The 22,933-nt window shown below is 42.1% G+C and overlaps 1 protein-coding gene across 2 annotated transcripts in view; it reads right to left on the bottom strand.

Annotated features, from left to right (window-relative positions):
- The window catches only part of WWP2 (WW domain containing E3 ubiquitin protein ligase 2), a 135,216-nt gene that overhangs the window by 111,672 nt on the left and 611 nt on the right, over positions 1–22,933 (bottom strand). For both annotated transcript variants that reach the window (XM_046681928.1, XM_046681929.1), the window contains exon 2: positions 2,755–2,839. In XM_046681928.1, the coding sequence (XP_046537884.1) occupies positions 2,755–2,824 (70 nt within the window). In that variant the 5' untranslated portion in view covers positions 2,825–2,839. The remainder of the gene's footprint in view (positions 1–2,754; positions 2,840–22,933) is intronic.

Below are 22,933 nucleotides of genomic sequence, written 5' to 3'. Positions count from 1 at the left end.
AGAGACCTCAGGCTGTCACCAGGTTCCATGGGCGGGCTTCTGTTTTGACCTAGGCTTGCTAATTATTAGATAAGGTAGTAAAGGCTGTAGTCCCAAGTTCAAAACCCTATCAGTTCACTCTAATCCTTCTTCCTCCTCAAAAGGGCTGGAGTAGTCAGGAGACGTCAAGAAAAATAATTAAAATGTTTCAAGACTCTAAAAAAAAAAAAATCAAGGGGCCAGCCCTGTGGCCAAGTGGTTAAGTTTGCGTGCTCTGCTTCAGTGGCCCAGGGTTTCACTGGTTCAAATCCTGGGCGCAGACATGGCACCACTCATCAGGCCATGCTGAGGAGGCATCCCACATGCCACAACTAGAAGGCCTCACAACTGAAAATATACAACTATGTACCAGGGGACTTTGGGGCGAAAAAGGAAAAATCAAATCTTAAAAAAGTAATAAAATCTTAAGAAAAATCAGTAACTCAATAAGAAATAGGCAAAGAATATGAACAGGCAATCCACAGAAAAAGAAACACAAATTTCCCTTAAGCATATGCTAAGATGCTAAACACCATTATTATTAAAGAAATATAAAATAAAACTATGCTGAGAAAACAATTTTTTACGAATCAGACTGGAAAAGATAAAAGAAAGTCTGACAACACATTGTGTTGGTAAAGATGTGGGGAAACAGACACTCAGACACTGCTAGAAAAGTATTCCTTCCAAGGAAGGTGACCTGGCTCTCAAAATTGCAAAAATACATCCCCTTTGCTGCATCTTGGAAGGGACACACAAGAAATTAACAATCCTGGTTTCCTCCAAGTGGAGGCACTGAGGGGATGGAGGAAAGAAAGAATTTTAAAGTATGTGAATGTATTTTATAAATGAATAACATTTATATTGCAAAAATAATAATGAAAACTACTGATATGAGATAAAATTTTGCCTCCAGATGACCCCGTTGAGAGACCTGAACTCAGATTCTGGTCCCTCATGCCCAGGCATCTCTCAGTCCCATGACTCTTCTGCAGAGCTAAAGTGACAAAGCAATATTCTTCCATTTAAGCAATATTTATTGAGGGCCCACTATGTGTCAGACACTGTTCTAGTTGTTGGGGGTATCAACAGTAACCAAAACAAAAACTCCTGTTATTGTGATGCTTATATTCTATTGAAGGAGACCGTCAATAAATGAAATAGATAAAAATATGTACTATGTTAAATAGTGACAAGGGCTGAGAAGAAAAATATAAAGTTGGGAGGGGGACAGACGTGAGGAGTCAGGGAGGTGGGGAGACTTTACATGGGGAGATCGGGAAGACCTGGTTGAAGAGGGCGACCTTGGAGTAAAGACCTAAAGAAAGTAAGGAAGCAACCCAGGTAGATATCTGAGCCAAAAGCATTTCACTCAGAGGGAACAGCAAGTGCAAAGGCCCAGAGGTGGGAGTGTGCCTGGTACACTCAACAAACAGCAAGGAGCCCGTGTGGCTAGAGCAGCGGAAATGTGGGAGAGTAACAGGAGCTGAGAAATGGGGCGTCACACCATGTGGGATCTTCAGCTTTTACTCTGAGTGAGATGGAGAGCCCTTGGCATTTGAGCAGAGGAGTGACAAGAGTTAGCTTACATTTTTTTCTTTAATTTTTAAAGATTTCTTATTTATTAATTTTTTTATTTTACTTTATTTTTTGAAATTGAGTTCATAATAATTTACATCAATATGAGATTTCAGTTGTACATTACTTCTTGACTGTCACCACATAAGTGCTCCCCTTCACCTCTAGTACCTACCCCCGACCCCCCTCCCCTGGTAACCACTGAGCTGTTTTTTTCGTCCAAGTGTTTGTTTATATTCTGCATATGAGTGAAATCATCTCGTGTTTGTCTTTCTCAGTCTGGCTTATTTCGCTTAGCATGATTCCCTCCAGCTCCTGCCATGTTGTTGTAAATGGGATGAATTTTTCTTTTTTTATGGCTGAGTAGTATTCCACTGTATGTATATATATATATATATATATATATATATACACCACATCTTCTTTATCCAATCATCAGTCAATGGGCACTTGGATTGTTTCCATGTCTTGGCTATTGTGAATAGTGAGCTAGCTTACATTTTAATGAGATCACTGGCAGCTGTGTGACCAACAGAATGAAGGAGGGCAAAGGGCAGAAGCAGGGAGGCCAGTTAGGGGCTATCGTCTTAATCCAGGGTGGAGATGATGGCAGTTTATGGGACGGTGGGGGTGGCGAGAAGTGGCTGAGCGTTGGATACATCTTGAAGACAGACACAACCAGATTTGCTGATTGGTTGAACACAGGATACAAGAAAGAAAAATCAGAAGCTCAGTTCCAGACACATCACATTTTAGATGTTTACTAAATATACAAGGGGAGGTGACAAGTGGGCTATTGATATATAAATCTGGAGTTCAGAGGAACGGCCCCAGCTAGAGGTAGAAATTTGGCAGTGATCTTATATTGGCATTTAAAAGCTCAAGGTTGGATGAGATCACCTAAGGAATGAGTGTAGACAGAAAAGAGCCCTGAGAAGGAATGAAGGAATCACCATTTCAATTTGTGCCAAATGTTCATATTTTTCCTTTTTCAAGAATTTCAGCTCCAATATGACAACCCTATGAGAATGAAAAGTTACACTCTTAAGCCATTTCACAAGATTAGGCTCTCCAGACCAAGGTGTGGTATAATCCCACCTCTTCCCCACAGACTGGGCTGGAACTCAACTGACAAACACTTCTCACTGTGCCACTCACCTTTCAAAGTGAGCTGAGACTTCTCAAAAGGCAGGGCCACTCCTGCCCGGCTGGAGCTGGCAGATGCCATGTCATCACCAGGAAACTGCAAGACAAACACAGCAGTAGGTTTAGAGACTATCTGGTAACAGATTGAGGAGCTAGACCCAATTTTAACGCAGTATTGCACCGCATAACAACATTTTGGTCAATGACAAATTGCATATACAAGGGTGATCCCATAAGATTAGTACCATATAGCCTAGGGATGTAGTAGGCTATACCATGTAGCTTTGTGTAAGCACACTCTATGATGCTCAAAAAACGATGAAATCACCCAACCATGCATTTCACAGAATGTATCCCTGTTGTTAAGTAATGCATGACTGTATTTGAGTTTAAAGAGACAGAAGCAGGAAAATATAAACATCCAAGCAACCATCGCCATGCTACTTTCAGCACAGTGGTGTTATCTGTCTTGTAATAACTATTGAAGCTGGATAGGTCTTGGACAGCCTAAGAAAGACATAGCATTGTTATATCAAAGTCTGAAGGAGGGAGAGCCTAATATAACATTTCCAAAAAGAAAGTCAATAGTTGAACAATAAGAAAATAAAAAAACTCAAGCCAGCCCTGATGGCCTAGTGGTTAAAATTTGGCAAACTCCACTTCAGTGGCCTGGGGGTCCAGTTCCCAGGCGTGGAACCACACCACTTGTCTGTCAGTAGCCATGCTGTGGTTGTGGCTCACACAGAAGAATTAGAAGAATTCACAACCAAAATTACAATTATGTACTAAGGCTTTGGGGAAGAAAAATAAAGAGAGGAAGATTGGCAACAAATGTTAGCTCAGAGTGAATCATTCCCAGCAAAAATAAAATAAAATAAATCCAATTTTTTAAGTGGACAAAAGATCTGAATAAACATTTCTCCAAAGAAGATATACAAATGGCCAAAAAGCTCATGAAAAGATGCTCAACATCATTAGCCATCAGGCATCCCTGTCACTCCATCTTGGCTAGAAGCAGAAGTCTATCTTGCACTTTGAACAGATCTTTGCTCATATGACTTTGTAACATCATCATTTGTCATCTGGAAAATACTAGTTCATTGAGTTTTGCAGATATTCCGAACGTTAACACATTTCGTTATACTATAATATCAAAAAAATCACACTTGTGAAAATCACCACTAATCTTATCAGACAAGTCTGGTGTATTGGGAAGCTGTGAAGCTCTTGGTGGTAGATCTAAGTGTTTCAAAACTCTAAATTTCACTTAAAAACTCATATTTTATCATTGGTAACAAACTCTGTCAGTTGTTCTCCTTGAAGTGACAGGCTCACTTCATTCATTTTCAAGAAAAAACTGCCAAATACTCAAATCTAGTAACCTTAGCTTGTCTGTTAGTTTCTTTAGCTAAAATGGTATTTCAAGAAAAAAGCAACTAATTCCACTCTCAATTCAAACAATCATACAAGTGCTTTTTCTCAACACAACCATTATATTCAGTATGCAGCAGAAGCGTTTCAGGCTATTTCCCATTTCATCACACAAAATATTAAAAAGATGCGCACAAGGGTTAAGACTTTAAAAAATTATAATTTGCAAATTATGCTTCATCAAGCAGATTCTTAAGCAAAACTGGCTTTTTCTTTTCTTTTCACTGAGTATACTATGGTGAGGAATATAATGACAACAGCACACATTGGTGGCACTGCCCTGATTCATAATACGGCACCAACAGTTTTACTCACCTTTGCTTTCACACCTTCAGTGCAAATATGATCACAGTGAAAAAGGCAAATAAAACTATTGTGAAAATAGCTTTGATCTTGCAAAACCCTTAAAGTCCTGAAGGGCTACGAGAGGTCTGAGGAGAACTTGAGAACTTCTGCTATAAAAACACTATAAAATTCCTATTCTATTCAACATCATTCTTTCATTCTATTTGTACCTGATCTCTCCTCCTAACTTCCTACTCTAAGAGTTGTTTAGCCATAAAAATAGTTATTAACTCACCATATTACCCTAAGAATGGAAGCCCTTTAACTGAGAATTAAATGCAGCTACAGTTAAATCACATTGATTTTGACATTTTCCATAGCCAAAGTGAAGTAATTTTTTTTTCTCCCCAAATCCCCCCAGTACATAGTTGTATAGTTTAGCTGTGGGTCCTTCTAGTTGTGGCATGTGGGACACCACCTCAGCATGGCCCAATGAGCAGTGCCACATCCGCACCCAGGATTCGAACCGGGAAACCCTGGGCCGCCGAAGTAGAGCGTGAGAACTTAACCACTTGGCCACGGGGCCGGCCCCCTAAAGTCAAATAATTTTATGCTTCAAGATTTTAGCCAAAACAAAACAATTTGCCTTATTTATAAGATACAATCAGTCCAAAGAAATTTAAGTGACTAGTTTTTTCTGGACTAGTCTGTAACAGGCACTTTACTTCAATCTAACATATGGAGTAGGAGTGGAAACCTCTGACATGTTATAGATAACATATAGGAATTCAATACTGGAATATAGGAATACAAGGCTGAAACTATTCTTATCAAGAGCTCTAGAGCCCAGACCTCCATGTTATTAAATCCAATAGTGAATTTTCAGTCCTCGTCTTATGCGACCAATTGGCAGCATCTGACACAATGGATCCCTCTTTCTTCCTTGAAATGCTCTCTTCCCTTGGCTTCCAGGGCACCACACCTGCCTGATTTTCCTCCTGCCTCTCAGGCTGCTCTTTCTCAGCCTCCTTGTTGACTCTTTCTCCCCTCTTGGACGTCTTACCATCAATGTTCCACAACTTAGGCCTTGCACGTCTTCTCTTGGTTATCCCATGCTGTCTTATGGCTTTAAACACCATCTGTCTGTTGACAATCTCAAATTGGCACATCCAGTACGAACCTCACCAGTGAACCTCAGATCCTCTTTGTGCACTGACACAAGTGAGCTTCTGACATTCCCCCTCAAACCTGTTCCTCAGCCTTCCACATCTCAGTTAATGACAACTCCTTCCATCCAGTGGCTCAGGCCAAAATTCTGGGGCTCATTCATGCTTCCCCTTTCCCTCTCACACTCCACATTCTATCTGTCAATAAATCCTGTTGGTTCGACCTTTAAAATTTTTCCACTAACATTTCTCTCCACCTCTACTGTCACTGCTTTGGTCCAAAGCACCATGATCTCTTACCTGGATTATTGTTTTTCCTGCTTCTGCCCTCCCCACCCTTCAATCTAATCTCTACCTTCAGCAGAGTGATTTTTCTTAATATGTAAATCAGATCCTGTCACGCTGCTATTCAAAACCATCCAGTGGCTTCCCATCCCTATCTCAGAGTCAAACTCCTCAAAATGACCTACGTGATATGCTCCCCCCACTACCACACACCTCTCTAACCTCATCTCCCATTTCTCCCCACTACCCCCTTCCCCTGCAGCTACACAGGTCTCCTCCCTGTTCCTTGAACATGCCAGATATGCTCCCCCATCAGGCTTCTACCGCTCCATCCAGAATGTTCTTTCCCCAGGTGTCCACATATATGGCTTATTCCCTTAGTGCCTTCAGGCATTTACTCAAATGTCACTTTCTTAAGGGGTCTTCCCTGACCACCCCCCACCCCATCAACCCCATGTCTCCACATGCATTAGTACCCATCCTTCCTGATTGTACTTTTTCTCCTTTGCATTTATCACTGACATGACTTGTATTGTATTTATTTATTCTATGTATTGTCTCTCTCCCTCCCCTGGAACGTAAGCTCCAGGAGGGCTGAGATATGTGTCCCATCTGTTAGCCCTGGAGCACTAGTGTCTAGAAAGGTGCCGGGCTCTTAGTAGGAACTCCATAAATATATACTGAATGAATGAACTTGAGCATGAATTTTCTGAAATTCAAAAGGATGATTTTTTTTTTATTGAGTTAATGATAGGTTACAATCTTGTGAAATTTCTGTTGTACATTAATGTTTGTCATTCGTGTTGCAGGTGCACCACTTCACCCTTTGTGCCCACCCCCCACCCCACCTTTCCCCTGGTAGCCACTAATCTGTTCTCTTTGTCCACATTTTTAAATTCCTCATATGAATGGAGTCATACAGAGATTATCCTTCTCTAACTGGCTTATTTCACTTAACATAATTCCCTTAAGGTCCATCCATGTTATTGCAAATGGAATGATTTTGTTCTGTTTTGCACTGAGTAGTATTCCATTGTATATATATATACCACATCTTCTTTATGCATTCATCTGTTGATGGGCACTTAGGTTGCTTCCATGTCTTGGCTATTGTAAATAATGCTGCAGTGAACATTGGGGTGCATAGGACTTTTGGAATTGCTGACTTCAAGCTCTTTGGATAGATACCCAGTAGTGGGATGGCTGGATCGTACGGTAGTTCTATTTTTAATTTTTTGAGGAATCTCCATACTGTTTTCCATAGTGGCTGCACCAGTTTGCATTCCCACCAGCATTGTATGAGGGTTCCTTTTTCCAAAAGGATGATGTTTTGACTCCCTTAGACTAAATCTATTTTGGTAAAGCAATAAAAAGATCAACTCTCTTTCTACCCATCAGATGAGCAAGAGATTATAAGTCTGACAAGTGTTGGTGAGAAGCCTCATACACTTCTGGGGGCAGTGCAAACTAGATGGTACCTGGCAACCTCCGGTAGAGTTAAAGATGCATATATTGTATCTCCCAGATTCCACTCCTAGGTATTTGCTAGGGGAAAATCTTCCTATACATGCTGTTCAAAGATGTTCATCACAGCAACGTTTATAATAGAAAAATCTGTAAATAACCTAACTGCCCATCAATGAGGGAATGGATAAATTGTGATATATTTATAAAATGGAATGCTATATAGTACCTGAAATATACCAATTCAATCTACATGTACAAATCCCAAACTATCATGATAAAAGAAAAAAAAAGCAAGTGGCTGCCTAGATATAGAGTGATGCCACTGATATGCATTTGAACTTACACAAAACAATTGTTGTGGACACACACAAATGGAATACAAGTATAGAAGCATGGCCACGAAGGAACCACACCAAGTTCAGAACAGAAGTTATCTCTGGGGTAGTGGAGGAGGGAGCGGGGGACGTGGAGTGAGGAGAGAGACCAAGGGAACTTCAACTGTATCTGCAACATTTTATTTTCTTAAAGAAAAAAGTTCTGAAGCAAATATGGCAAAATGTTAATATTCATTAAATCCAGATGGTGGTTTTTATGACTGCTTGTTATCTTATTCTCTGAACCATTTCATATGTTTGATCTTTTTCATAATTTAACAATAATTTTAAGGAGGAAAAAAGATCCTATCTTGAGTAATGAAGGAAAGATTAATGATTATAAATTAAGCCTCAGGGCTTTTAGTAACAGAGGTTAAAGCACTAAAAGCTGGAAATGCATTATTTATAGACCTTAAAAATGAAAGAATATTTTTTAAATCTTTAAATCTATTGGGACTCCTTCCTTCCTAAGGCAACTTGACTGAGGGTAGTTTTTAAACTAGCTTGTTCTCCCTGAGCTCTAGCTGTTTTTAGCCTTTGGTCTGAACTCAAGAGAATTCAGGAGAATGAAACTCGAAGCTCCCGGACAGCCTGTTAAATGCAGAGAAAGACCAAACCTCTTGATCTATACTTCATGGCCCTGAAACAAAATCGATCAGATAAATTCTAAAGAAGGCACAGAACAAAACTGACTGGGAAGGCAGGAGAAACAGAGTAGGGACCACCACCATGTTTTCTTTCTGCAACATCTTTCCTAATTACAGTCCATTGTTTACTAACAACAATCCATGTTATTACGTGGGGCTTTGTCTGTCTTCACAGATCCAATTAGCAAGATACCACCCTGACATTATAAGGTAGATATCTTGAATCGTAAAAGTTTTCCAATCCATGTAGAAAGAAAAAGAGCCAGTACTACAGAAGGGAAGTCAGATCTGACCCCATCTCAGTCAAAGGACTTTCAACCGATTAGCTTCTGCCTCAGGGCCCCATATTGGACATGGTTCCTAACAGGCATGAGGTCTAAACCCTCACTACCCACTACAGGAAGCTTATGCAGCCTGAGACCTAGAATTTACTCTACACCTGTCTCAGCAACACAAACAGATGACTCTGTACATGTACTCAAGTAATTTTTTCTCCTGCTAATAATGATGATAAGTGTTTGCATTCAAATCACTCCAAAAACACTGAGTTAGCATAAGCCTGGGGCAGGCAAGGGGAGGAGGGAGAACAATGTTTAAAATATCACCAAAAGTTATAGGTGCACGAAGAATTTCATTACTGAAGGGAGCAATGGAAGGGAGTAATGGATCTGCTAAGTCCAGTAGATCTACCCAAATGTCTTAAAAAAATAAACTGTCCTCTGAACTTATCCTCTCTATAAATCATGACAAGCACTTTCGAAAATAAAATATAAAATAATAAAGTAGGAAATAAGAGTACATCATACATAAAAGAAAGTATTATTTCATAAAAAGTTTCTTCAGATAAATGGACATTTATATGTACATGTATAATAGGTCATGATATAAAATATATGTCTTACTAAAGGTTGGGGTCAAAAAACCTGGACAACAACTGCTCTACAACAATCCCATTTTAGGTAAGGTTTTAGATTGGAGACACTCACAAACACCACAGAATTAAGCAAACGCTAGATTGGGGACTAACTAGTCACTCAGAGAAATGTCATCGGTCTATCATCATCTCAGGTCTGAGAAATTTTCCCACATCTAGGTAAAACAATTTCATGGGCTTGGATCAAAGGTATTCATTTGATCATTCAACAATTATTGAGCATTTATTCAACCTACAGAAAACAAAAGATAAAGAAAAAAATCTTAAAAGAAACCAAAAGGGAAAAAACACCTGAACTACAGAGGAATAAGGATAAGAATTACAGTAGCCTCCTTGCCAGAAACCATACAAGCAAGAAGACAGTGCAGTGAAATATTTAAAGCATTGAAAGAGAAGAAGCACCAACCTAGATTTTGTATCCAATGACGTCGTTCTTTGAAAGAGAAGGAGAAAAAAGACTTTCTCAAACAAAAACCTGCCCTACAGGAAATGTTAAAAAGTTCTTCAGGCAGAAGGAAAATGATATAAGTCAGATACTTGTATCTACAAAGAAAAGAGCAGGGTAGAAGGAATAAATGGAGCTCTGCCCACTGGCTTCTTTATGAAGTCAGCCCTCTGCACCCACAGGTTCCACATGCAGGGGCTCTGCATCCACAGATTCAACCAACCATGGATTGAAAGGCCTATTATGGTTGCATCTGTACTGAACACGCAGACTTTCTTCCTTGTCATTATGCCCGAAACAATACAGAATAACAACTATTTACATAACATTTACATTGTATTAGGTATTCTATGTAATCTAGAGATGATTTTAAGTAAAGAGGATGTGTGTAGGCTATATGCAAATTCTACACCTTTTTTTTTTTGAGGAAGATTAGCCCTGAGCTAGCATCTGCTGCCAATCCTCCTCTTTTTGCTGAGGAAGCCTGGCCCTGAGCTAACATCTGTGCCTATCTTCCTCTACTTTATATGTGGGGCGCCTACCACAGCATGGCTTGCCAAGTGGTGCCATGTCTGCACCTGGGATCCAAACAAACCTGCAAACTCCGGGCCGCCAAAGCAGAACATGCACATCTAACCGCTGCACCACCGGGCCGGCCCCTACACCATTTTATATAAGGAACTTAAACATCCCTGGATTTTGGTATGGGGGGCAGGGTCCTGGAACCAATCCCCCACAGATACCAAGGCACAACTCTACACTAAAAGATTGATACATGGGAAAAAGGCATGTGCCAAGAGAGGATGCCAAATAGAAAAGAAACAAGAGAACTACAGAAGTGACAAGTTGTAGAAAAAACAAAGTAGTGAAAGAGAACAGGAATTTGGGGTGAGGATTGGAAGCAGAAATTCTAAAAGTTGTGGACAAGGGGAGTCTCACTGATAAGATGATTTCCGAGCAAAGATCTGAAGAAGGTGAAGGAGGAAACTGAGGATATCTGCAGAAGAACATTCCAGGCAGACAAAAGGGCAAAAGCAAAAGCTCTTGAGACAGCAGCACGTCTTGGGAGTGTAAGGAACAAAAGGGGCCAGCGGCTGGAGGGCAGTGAAGGAGGAGGATGAGAGCAATAAGAGATGCAACTGAATTTTCCTGTTAGGTAAAATGATCCTTAATGAAATACGAAATATGCCTTGGAGCCGTGGTTCTCAATTCTTTCTGCACACCTGAATTATCTGGAGAGAATTAAAAAAACACATAACCAAACCCCAACCGCAGAGATTCCCATTTGATTGGTCTGGAGTGGGGTAGAACAGCTGTGTTACTTAAAAGTTCCCCCAAGTGATCCTAATATAAAGTTGAGGGGAGAACCAATGGTTTAGTGTTACTGAATTAGTTGAAGCCTCAACTAATTTGACCACACTGAAAATAGGACTTTAGCTCTATCAGCATGTTTAAGACTAAACTAAAATTATGCAAAAAATTTGCATAGAATAATATGCAAATGAAAAAATGCGGCAATATATAACTCTAGGAACAGAATTCGGTGAAGGAGCTCTGTGTCAGGAGTGGTTCCAAGGAAACTAAGTATTATACCACCTTCCTTGATACCTACCTTTTCCTTAGAGTCTCTTCTAAGGACTCAATAAACAGGAGAGATTAAACACCTATTTCTGCTCCTTTCTCAAACCCCATCAAAATGACAAGAAGGCAGTACAAAAATATAAACCCACTAACAAAGAATGGAAAAGGGAACAATAGAGATTGGCAGCAATATTTTTGGAAAATGGCAAGTGGGTTGAAATTGAAACCTAACTGCCTGAGTGGGGGAAGTCAACAAGAAGCAAGCTGACTGGCACTGAGGAATCCTGGAAAGGGTCAATAATTGGTGGCACTAGGTACCTCTGACAGTGAGAGCATGCAGCCTATGGGAAACAGAGCCCCAGACTTCCCTTCCCCACCCAATTCAGCTAGGCAGTCACCCCTCCCTAACTCTAAGCAGGAGAGTTAAATTTTAGTCCCTGGATAGGTTAAACCAGACCTGTGGACTTCAGGTACAGTTGAGGGTAGGAATAGACACCACAACAATCCAGGGAGATAAGTGAAAGTCTACGGCATGAACTATGAAAGGTCACTGTCCCCCACCCCTTTTCCCTCACTTGGGTCCTAGCGCACAGATGAGCCTGCTGGTACTTGACACTTAAATGTACACAACTATCTGAGGGGACCCTCAGACAGAAATGTCAGATATCAAAACAAACAAAGAGAAAAAAGAATTCCATTGAGAAGCTGATTCTAAAATTCATAAGGAAATGCAAAGGACCTACAATAGCCAAACAATCTTGTAAAAGCACAAAGTTGGAGGATTCACAACTTCTAACTTCAAAACTTACTACAGGGCCAGCCCCACTCGCCTAGTGGTTAATTTCAGCATACTCTGCTTCAGCGGCCCGGATTTGGTTCCTGGGCACAGACCTATACCACTCATCTGCCATGCTGTCGTGGTGGCTCACATACGAAAAAGAAGATTGGCAACAGATGTTAGCTCAGGGCAAATCTTCCTCAGCAAAAAAGAAGATTGGCAATAGACGTTAGCTCAGGACAAATCCTCCTCAGCAAAAACAAAACAGAACAAAACAAAACAAAAAACCTTACTATAAAGCTACGGTAATCAAGACTGTGTGGTACTGGCATAGGAATAGACATATAAAGCAATGGCATATGTTAATGCAAAATAACCAATAACCATTCTATAGATAAGAGAAATAGGTGAGGGTTTTCTTGATGAGCAGTGCGTAGGTCTGCACCCAAGATCCAAACTGGCAAACCCCAGGCCACTAAAGTGGAGAGTGCAAACTTAAGTCCAATGTCTGACTTATAGTAAGACCAGAAATAGAAAAGAGAAAAAAAGACAAAGAAATCACCAAAAAATGTTACAAAATATTTTTCTTAAGCTGAAGGATATACATTTCTGGATAGAAAGGACCCAACTGAGTGCCCAGAACAATGAAGGAAAAAAGAACCACGCTAAAACACAATGTCATGAAATTTCAGGACATGGGGACAAACAGTATACAAGCTTCCAGTGACATTGACAGAGAACAGGAATCAGAATGGCATCAGGCTTCTCAACAGTAATACTGAATGCTAGAAGACAACAGAACGCTTTCAAATTTTAGATAAAATTATGCCCAGTCTAGACTTCTAAAATCAAGAAAACCATCCATCAAGTATGACAAGAAAACAGTGATGTTTCCAGATTTGCAGTCTCAAAAAAGTCACTTCCAAAGCTGCCTTCTCAGGAAGCTACCAAAAAAATGCTCTCCAGGGGAGTAAATGAGAAAGATGGAGGATGGTGGGTATTCCACATGAGAGACGAATTCCCAGAAGGGCAATGAAGAGAAATCCCAAGGCACTGCTACACAATAGCCTAGAGAGAAGTCCAGATTAGAGAGTGTATCAAAGTGTCATCTCAAGATAAAGGAAAGACAGGCTGGCCCCGAAGCCAAGTGGTTAGGTTCACACACTCTGCTTCGGCAGCCTGAGGATCACCGGTTGGATCCTGGGTGCAGACCTATACACCACTCATCAAGCCATGCTGTGGCAGCATCCCCCATAGAAGAACTAGAACGACTTACAACTAGTGTATACAACTATGTACTGGGGCCTTGGACAGAAAAAGGAGGAAAAAAAACAGAGGAAGATTGGCAACAGATGTTAGCTTGGGGCCAATCTTCCTCACCAAAAAAAGATAAAGGAAAGAAAATGGAAGAAATAGATTACATGATGCATCTGACTGCACTGAAAGAAGTACTGATTTAGCTTTATCAGAATGTTTGGGGCTGAACTGGTGATAGGTAAACAGAAAATTATGCAAACAAAAAAAGCAGAAAATACGTAACTCTACTAAAAACAAAAGCTAGGAAATGTCATCCTAATATACTACATGGCTCAGTTGTGAATATTTGTAATCATAACAGCATAAGTTTAATCAAAACTTGTGATATATTGTAATCAGAAGATGGAGATAGAAGTGTGTCTTTGTAGAGACTGAAAGAGAGCTAAATCCTCATCTTCAGTGGTTAAAAGACAATAAACAAAACAGACAAGCTAGGAAATAACAGTGTAAGGATGTCATTTAGAAATGCAGAAGTCACTATCAGAAAAGAACCAAAAGAGTTAAAAGTCATTGACTCTACAGAACAAGAATCAAGAACAAAAAGGGGTGAAGCCACGCACTGCTGTGGCATTATAATCCTGGTAATGAATGCTATTTGACTTTTTAAACTATGTGCGTGCATTATTTGGGCATAAATAAAATTTAAATTCAAGAAAGGAAAAGGCTTCTCTTCAAATCAGGTCATAGGAGGATGTCCTTATTTAATTTTAATAAGAGTATCCCACCTACATTCAGTTAGTGTAGTGGGTTTAATTGTGGCCCCCAAAAAGATATGTCTAAGTGCTAACCCTCCTGGAATCTGTGACTGTGACTTTATCAGAATATAGGGTCTTTGTAGATGTAATCAGGATGTAGGGTCTTTGAGATGAGATCATCCTGGATTTAGGGTGGATGCAGTGTCCTTTTAGGAGACAGAGGGAAGAAGACACAGACACAGAGGAGGAGCCCATGTGAAGACTGAGGCAGAGACTGGAGTCATGCAGCCCCAAGCCAACAAATGCCTGGAGCCACTAGAAGGATTCTCCCCTAGAGGGATCGAGGCCCTGGTGACACTGTTGACACCTTGATTTTGGTCTTCTGGCCTCCAGAACTGTAAAGGAATAAATTCCTACTGTTTTAAATCAAGTTTTTAGCAATTTGTTACACAGATTAGGAATAGGAAACTAATGCAGTTAGCAACAAAGGCTTTAATAGTTGTGGATTTCAACTGACATAAGGCTGAAGCTGGAAGTCTTTGGCGTATCAGCAACACATCCTTGGGGTGCCCAACTCCCATGTCCACCTGGATCCAGGCCCCATGGTAAATTCCCTTAAGAAGTAACCCCTGCAGTCAGTGGGTGTGGTCTTGCTGAAATTAATGCTTCTTTCTTTCTTTCTTTTTTTTTTTTTTTTTTTGCTGAGGAAGACTCACCCTGAGCTAACATCTGTTGCCAATCTTCCTCTATTTTGTATATGAGCCATTGCCACAGCACGGCCACTCACAGACGAGTGGTATAGGTCCATGCCCTGAAACCAAACTCAGGCCACCAAAGTGGAGCGTGCCAAACTTAACCACTAGGCCACTGGGGCTGGCCCTGCTTGTTTCTTTTTTTATGTGTGTGTGGAAGACTGGCCCTGAGCTAAATCTGTTGCCAATCTTCCTCCTTATGCTTGAGGAAGATTGTTGCTAAGCTAACACGTGTGGCCATCTTCCTCTATTTTGCTTGTGGGATACCGCCACAGCATGGCCTGATGTGCAGTGTATGGGTCCACACCCAGGATCCGAACCCACAAACCCCCAGGCCGCTGAAGCAGAGCATTGGAACTTTACTACTACGCTACCAGGCCAGGCCAGGCCCCTGGCCCTGCTTGTTTCTTAACTGTGATTCCAGATACAAAACAAAATCCTAAATGTATCATTGTGTTTTATTCCATTATTTAAAAAACGAGTATTTTTCATGCTCTACTCAAAACAATTTGTTGATGCCACTACTAACACAACAACTGTTTAGCTTTTCAGAATTTGAGAATAATTCTAATGGCAAGTGACAGAAAGAATAAAGAGGGGCTACATTACAAGAGTTAACAGGCAGCCTATCTCTGGTCTCTGCCTTTACCATCTTCTTCCTCCTTTTCACCTCTCTTTCCTTCTCTACTTTGCTGGGCACTTTCTCCCCTCCGATGTCTTCCTTCTCCCTCCTGTGACTCAGGCACATCCTAGGCTCTGCATGGGTATCACTGTCGGGCTCACAGCCAAAAGGGCAGCTACCCCAGGCTCAGAGTTAGACTGTGATACAACCTGAACTACCATCTTCCAGGGGTTTACCAGCTCTGCTCTGAAGGGAGCAAATAGTGCCCTTACACCTTTAATTCTAAAGAAGAAACTTAAAAAAAAAAAAAAGCCAGATTTCTTTGTCTATAATCTGGCTATTCAAAGAGAAGAAACTATAAGCTAGGGTAGTAATTCCTGAGTCCTTCTCACTAGCCAAATTAAGTATGTCAAGGGTCCACCTACTGGTTTAGTTTCCAGAGACATCCTGAAAGACAACAAAGATGTATCATAGTCCTTTTTGATTAAAATACTTGAAATACCTGAGATTAAAAAAGTAGAGAGAACATTATTTAACATATTTACCAGGGCACTTCAGAGGAAGCTGAATAAGACGTGGTGCCCCAGCACTAGAAGATGAAGGATAGTGGCTCCGCTGCCTGCACTAAAATCTTAACTTGACCTCTACAGAACACAGAGGGTGCATTCAAAACAGGACCGGTTGATCCTTTTTAATTTTTATTGAAATATAATTCACTTACTATAACTTCACCCTTTTAAAGCATACTATTCGGTGTCTATATTCAGATTTGTGCAACCATCACCACTATCTAATTCCAGAACATTTTCATCACCTCAAAAGAAAACCCCATAACCATTAGCAGTCACTTTTCATTCCTCTCTGCCCCCAGCCCCTAATAACTACTATCTGCTTTCTGTCTCTACAGATCTGCCTATTCTGGACATTTCAAATAAACGGAACAGTACAATATGTGATCTTTTGTGTCTGGCTTCTTTCACGTAGTGTAATGTTTTCAAGGTTCACCCATGTTGTAGCATGTACCAGTACTCCACTCCTTTTTATGGCTGAATAATATTTCATTGTATGGATACCACATTTTGTCTATCCACTCACTCACCAGTTGGTAGACAACTCAACATTTAGGTTGTTAGGATGGGTTGATTCTTTTTTTTTTAAAGATTTTATTTTTTCCTTTTTCTCCCAAAGGCCCCCCGGTACATAGTTGTGTATTTTTAGTTGTAGGTCCTTCTAGTTGTGGCATGTGGGATGCCGCCTCAGCATGGCTTGATGAGTGGTGCCATGTCCGCGCCCAGGCCAGGATTCGAACTGGTGAAACCCTAGGCCTCCGAAGCACAGCGCATGAACATAACCACTCGGCCACGAGGCTGGCCCCCTGGACGGGTTGATTCTTGAAGCCAGGGGACTGTAATGGTCAAGGGCAACTTTAGCCAGCCTTCTGATTGTGCCTCTTCCAGGCCACTTTTATTGACCCTGTCTCGTCTTGAGCCAGGGTCAGTCTTTCAACAGATGTTCACACGCCCCACTCTGTGCCAGGCCCTGGAAATACAAAGGCGAATGCCATAGGGCACCTGCCCCCCGGGAGCTAAGACATCTTGCTCTGAGAGATCCTCATTAAATAAATCCTCAAAGAGCTTTTGGCAGGAGAAAGCAATTGCACATCAGAGTCAGCAAGTGCTAGCTCTTTCAATATCGGAAGTACCTGATCACTCTTATCACCCAACTTCAGGAAGAACCCTTCAGACAAGCCAATCTTTTAGAGGCAAATAGGTTTAACCACTCACTAGCCTTTGAGTGATACTGGACAAGTTACTTAGCCTCTCTAAATCTCAATTCCTCATCTGTGAAATGAACCTAATCATAGTACTTACCTTACAAGATTACTGTAGGGATTAAAACAAGTTCAGGTAAAGCAGCCAGCACATGGTAAGTCCTCTTCAAGTATTAACTACAAGCTAAACTAGTTGTTCTTGAAGCTGAAATTCTAGGCTCTTGGGATTCCAGCTTTGAGTCAAGAAACCACTGAACACTGATCTTGAGATGAAAGGACCTGGGCAGCAGATGAGCCAGGGAAGAGCACAACTACTCACCAGCACCAAGATTTTATTTTTAATTAGCCAGCTGTAGAAACAGGCAGAGCTGCTTATTTATAACCATAGATCCACCCTGCATCCACTTCTCAGAAGATATGGAAGAAAAGCATCTATTCAAAAGATTCCTCCTTTCCTTCACACTCTCATGCTTTTCCAGTTCTTTCCAACACTAATGCTTCTTTCTTGGCCTCTTTCCTCTGTCCAGCATTGAGTTAACCTTCCATTCTCCCAAGGCCCATATTGAAAAACAATCAAAAAGAATTGAACTTTGCCAAATGACATCCGTACAAAGACCAAGCACATAAAAAGAAAGAGAGGGAGGGGAACAGGGGGAGGTCATATCATTGGAAGCACAGTGGAATTACAGGCTAGTAATAAAAAGAGACTGGAAAGCAGATCTCACAACAAAACAGGAAGCAAAAGGCATGGGTGACACAGAGGAAGAGGACCTGCCCTGGGTCAGAACTGCCAAGTCTTGGTTTTGGTATTTTCCTAGAAGTAGTTATTAACACGACTGAAATCACTGAATGTTTGTTTATAAGTGGGGCCAGGGGGCAGGGGCCAGCTGCAGGGGACTACAACCTTCTAGAAAACATTCAGTTGGGGCCGGCCGGGTGGTTCAGCGGTTAGTGTGCACGTTCCGCTTTGGCGGCCCGGGGTTCACTGGTTCAGATCCTGGGTGCGGACATGGCACCGCTTGGCAAGCCATGCTGTGGTAGGCGTCCCACATATAAAGTGGAGGAAGATGGGCCCGGATGTTAGCTCAGGGCCAGTCTTCCTCAGCAAAAGAGGAGGATTGGCAGCAGATGTTAGCTCAGGGTTAATTTTCCTCAAAAAAAGAAAAAAGATTCACTTGGTTCTCTAAGAGAAACAAGATCTTCCCTTTTGTTCCTATCTCTCAGAAATTTCAGTCTATAGTAGTCCAAAAGGATTCAAAATCACTCAAAAGCAGCTCACTGATTTGATTCCAATGAGAGTTGATGTTCATGCATCCACTATCACACGTCTTCCCGATGGAAGCATCAGATCCAGACTCAGAAGACCAAGATTCAAATCCCAGCTCTTCCAGGTCTTAGCTACATGACCTCATGCAGGCCACTTCACCTCGGTGAGGTTCTGTTTGCTTTAAATCTATAAAACAGCAGGATGCCTGACAAACAACATGCGTTCAGTACGCATGGTATAGGTAAAACCAATATTATAACATTAAGAACTCATTCCCCATCCTTCCAGGCTGTCTCTTTCCCATCCTTCTTGGAGGTCCCTAAATTGGTTACCAACCCAGAAAGCCAGACTAATTCCAGAAATTGGCACACAAAATTGATTTCAGCGGCACTACAAAGACGCACTCTTGGAATAGCAGCCTCCTCAAGAAAAGAGAAACCCATTAGCTTGTGGTTTTCAAGAGTCTTTAAATGAAAAGTGAAAAGGAGAGAAAATCAAGTTCCCTGAGATATACTACAATGCTCCACCGTATTTAAAATATCTAGTACTATAATAGCACAAACTAAGACTTTATTTCAAAATTTAACTTCTGGCAAGAAGCACGCCTCTTGGATATGTACCCACACTATTCTGTAAGTAACTTCACCCAGTCTCTCAACTCTAAACACTGTCCACATGGTAACCAATTCCACATGCACACTCCAGCCCAGGCGTCTCCAGACTTCCCTAATTGCCCACGACACTTTCACTTGGGTTTCTACAGGCATTTTACAATTAACGTGAACAAAAAGGAGCCCCAACCCCGTCCCTCCCACGGTCTTCCCCATTTCAGTTAATGACAATTCCATTCTTCCAGTCATTCACACCAAAGACCATGGAGTTCCCCTTGATTCTTTTCTTCCTCTCACATCCCACATCCACAAACCCAGTGGCTGTACTTCAAAATATACCCATCACCTGACTGCTCCGCGCCACCTCCATTACCACCACCCGGTCCCTCCTCCACCTGGATCAAGGCAATAGCCTCCGAACTTGTCTCCCTGCTTCTAGCCTTGCTCCTCTTGACTCTTTCTCCACATGGCAACCAGAGCGAGCCTGTGAAAAGGCGGGATGGATTGTGTCCACTCCACTGCTCAAGACCGTCCAACGGCCCCAACTCATTCTAAGTAAAAAGCAATACCCCTACAATGGCCTGCAAGGCCCCCACGACCTGCCCTTCTCTCCCCTTACCCCATCACCTCTCTGACCTCATCCTTCCACCCCTGCCTCGCGCCTACCCCTCCAGCCACACTGGCCTCCTGGCTGGTTCCAACTCTGCCAGGGGTGCTTCTTCTTCAGGGCTTTTGAACTTGCCGTGTCCTCTGCCTGGACCACTACGTCCGCATTCAGCCACGTGGCTCCTTCCCTCACTTTCATCACCTTTCCAGGAAGGCTTTTCTAAAGACCCTCTTCAAAACCGCAACCCTAGCCCACACTCCACATCCTGCTTCCCTCCTTTATTACAATATAATGTGCACTTTACTTGGTTACTTTGTTTACTGTGGCTTTCCCCACTAAAATGTAAGACAGTTGGGGCCAGCCAGGTGGCACAGCAGTTAAGTTCCCATATTCTGCTTTGGTGGCCCAGGGTTCGCCAGTTGGGATCCCGGGTTCGGATGCCCAGTGAGGACATGGCGCCACTTGGCAAGCCATGCTGTAGCAGGCGTCCCACATATAAAGTAGAGGAAGATGGTCTTGGATGTTAGGTCAGGGCCAGTCTTCCTCAGCAAAAAAAAGAGGAGGTTTGGCAGCAGATGTTAGCTCAGGGCTAATCTCCCTCAAAAAAAAAAATAAAGTAAGACCAACAAGGGCAGGGATTTTTGCCTTTCCTGTATACTGTATTCTTGGTGTTTAGAACAGCACTGTCCAATACAATTTTTAATTTTCTAGGGAACACATTTTAAAAATAAAAAGAAACAGGTGAAATTAATTTCAATTATACTGCATTTAACCCAATTAACAAAATGTTATTTATAGCATATATTTATATTCTATTAATATTGTATTCATTACAATATAAAAATATCAATGAGGTATTTTCCGTTTTTCTCACACTAAGTCTTCAAAATCTGGTGTTTATTTTATACTCACAGCATTATCTCCAGTGCTCAACAGTCCCACGTGTCTAGTTGCCACCATACTAGACAGTGCAATTCTAGAACAATGCCTGGCATAGAGTGGGCACTTATAAATATTCATTGAATGAAAGAATGTTTTTCCAGGGAGAGGCAGCTACGGTATAGTACAGAGTCTTCTAAACGTCAATTGCATTCTACACTCACTATTTTTGCTGTGATCTACATACTGTTTTTTCCTTAAAATGTCATACTTTTTATACTTTAAAAAATATTTAGGGCCCCGTGGCACAGTGGTCAAGTGCGCACGTTCCGCTTCAGCAGACCAGGGTTCACCGGTTCAGATCCCGGGTGCGGGCATGGCACCACTTGGCACACCATACTGTGGTAGGCGTCCCACATATAAAGTAGAGGAAGATGGTCGTGGATGTTAGCTCAGGGCCAGTCTTCCTCAGCAAAAAGAGAAGGATTGGCAGCAGTTAGCTCAGGGCTAATCTTCCTCAAAAAAAACCCAAAAAAACAAAAAGAAAAAAATTTTTAAAATAAGACTTTATATTGCTTCTACAAATGGAAAAGAATGGGTCTAGGGGCAAAAGGCCTGGGCTAGAGTCCCTGCTCAGTCACTCACTAGCTCTGGAATCTAAAGCAAGGACTGCGCTAAGCCTCTGTTTCTGCAAGTGTAGAATAGGGACAATACTGACCTTCCCAGGATCATGGTGACAATTAAATGAGATGTGAATATAAGCTCTTTGTAAATGGGAAAGTCGTCATTAAGTAAAAGACTGAAAAGCCAACTCAAGCCTTTTTCCCATGCCTATGGTTTTCATATGGACAATAACACAGAAAATAGCAAGTTTGTCTGACAAGAGAAGAGCTAGGACTTGGGCTCAAATCCCTTGTCCTCCACTTACAGCTACGTGACCTTCAGAAACTTTTATTCACCAAACATTTACCAAGCGCCCACAACATGGCAAGCACTAGGCTAGTAGCCAGATAAGATACTAACCCTGCCCTTGAAGGATTTGCAGCCTAGCAGAGAGAGGAGACCAGTAAACAAGAAAGAGCAATAAATTGTTAAAAAAAAAATCAAGTCATCTCTCTTAGGTCTGTTTGTTCATTGTGAAATGGCAGGAACACTTTCCCAACCTAACTCCCAGGCCGCTACAGAAATTAATTTTCAAATGCTTAAGTAGTCCAAAAACTTTAACTCATAATACTATACATTAGCAAAGTCCTTTTTGTTTTCTCCTACTTGTAACCCAAAACGACTCTGGCTCCTATGAATGCCCAGTTTGAACATCCACTCCAGTTACACCGCACCTATAAAATTCATTCCACTTCTGCAAATTTTAGTTAAGATGAAGAAAAAGAGGATGAACGGCTTTAACATACGTATTTAATCTCGAAATCCTGATCCAGGTCACATTCTAATGAAGACAACACAGGTCTCTCAGGCACCCTACCTAGTTACAGTCTGTCAAGCAGTCACATGGTAAGGGGAGCTGAATAATTTAAAGTGAAGAGGAAAAGCCATAAAGCTGTGTAGGTAGACGCTCTAAGATTTCTGCAGCCGCTATGCTGCTGAGGTAATGCTGGGCTAAGCCGTGGTCAACAGTTTAGGCTAAAAGCCATTTTATGGCCAGAGCAAAGTGCCCACACTCTTTTTTAAGCCTCGAAGTTCATGTGATCTGGGAACATCTCAAAGAAAAATGACCTGAAGGGCTAGGTTCCCAAGAAGTGGAAACCCTACCCAAGTGGGTGTGTCGAACGCAAGATGATCAACATTCTGTGATCCGTCTTGGAAGTTTAAAAACTGAGTGGGACCGAAATCAAAGTCGCGGGTAACAATCATTTCCAAAGAGGAGGGAAGGAAGAGATTCTCTGCTGGGATTCAGGCAGCATCTTCTTCCTGATTTCTCCTTTCCCTCCATGTCCTACGCCCATTCTCTGGCGCCCCCTGCCAGCTCAGTCCCAAGTCGCCCCTGCCTCCAGTCCCGATTCCTCCACAAAGGTCACTCCTCTCCACCCCTGGCTCCTAAGCTCCTCTTCCGTTCCAGAAGGACTCGCTGGTCGCCGCACCTCCGGCTGCCTCGGCGCCCACCCCGGAGCAGCCCCCGCGCACGGCCCGCGGCGCGCCCACCCTGCTCGGGCGGGAGCTGGGACACCCCTCCTCGGAGGCCGGAACCGCCGCGCCAGGCCCCTCCCACAGGAAGCCGCCGCCCCCCGGCGCCCGGGCCGCGCCGCCCCCGGCCCAACCCGC

Source organism: Equus quagga, chromosome 13 (genome assembly GCF_021613505.1).
Source record: "Equus quagga isolate Etosha38 chromosome 13, UCLA_HA_Equagga_1.0, whole genome shotgun sequence".
NCBI classification, from domain to species: domain Eukaryota; kingdom Metazoa; phylum Chordata; class Mammalia; order Perissodactyla; family Equidae; genus Equus; species Equus quagga.
This window is presented reverse-complemented; position numbering and strand designations above follow the sequence as displayed.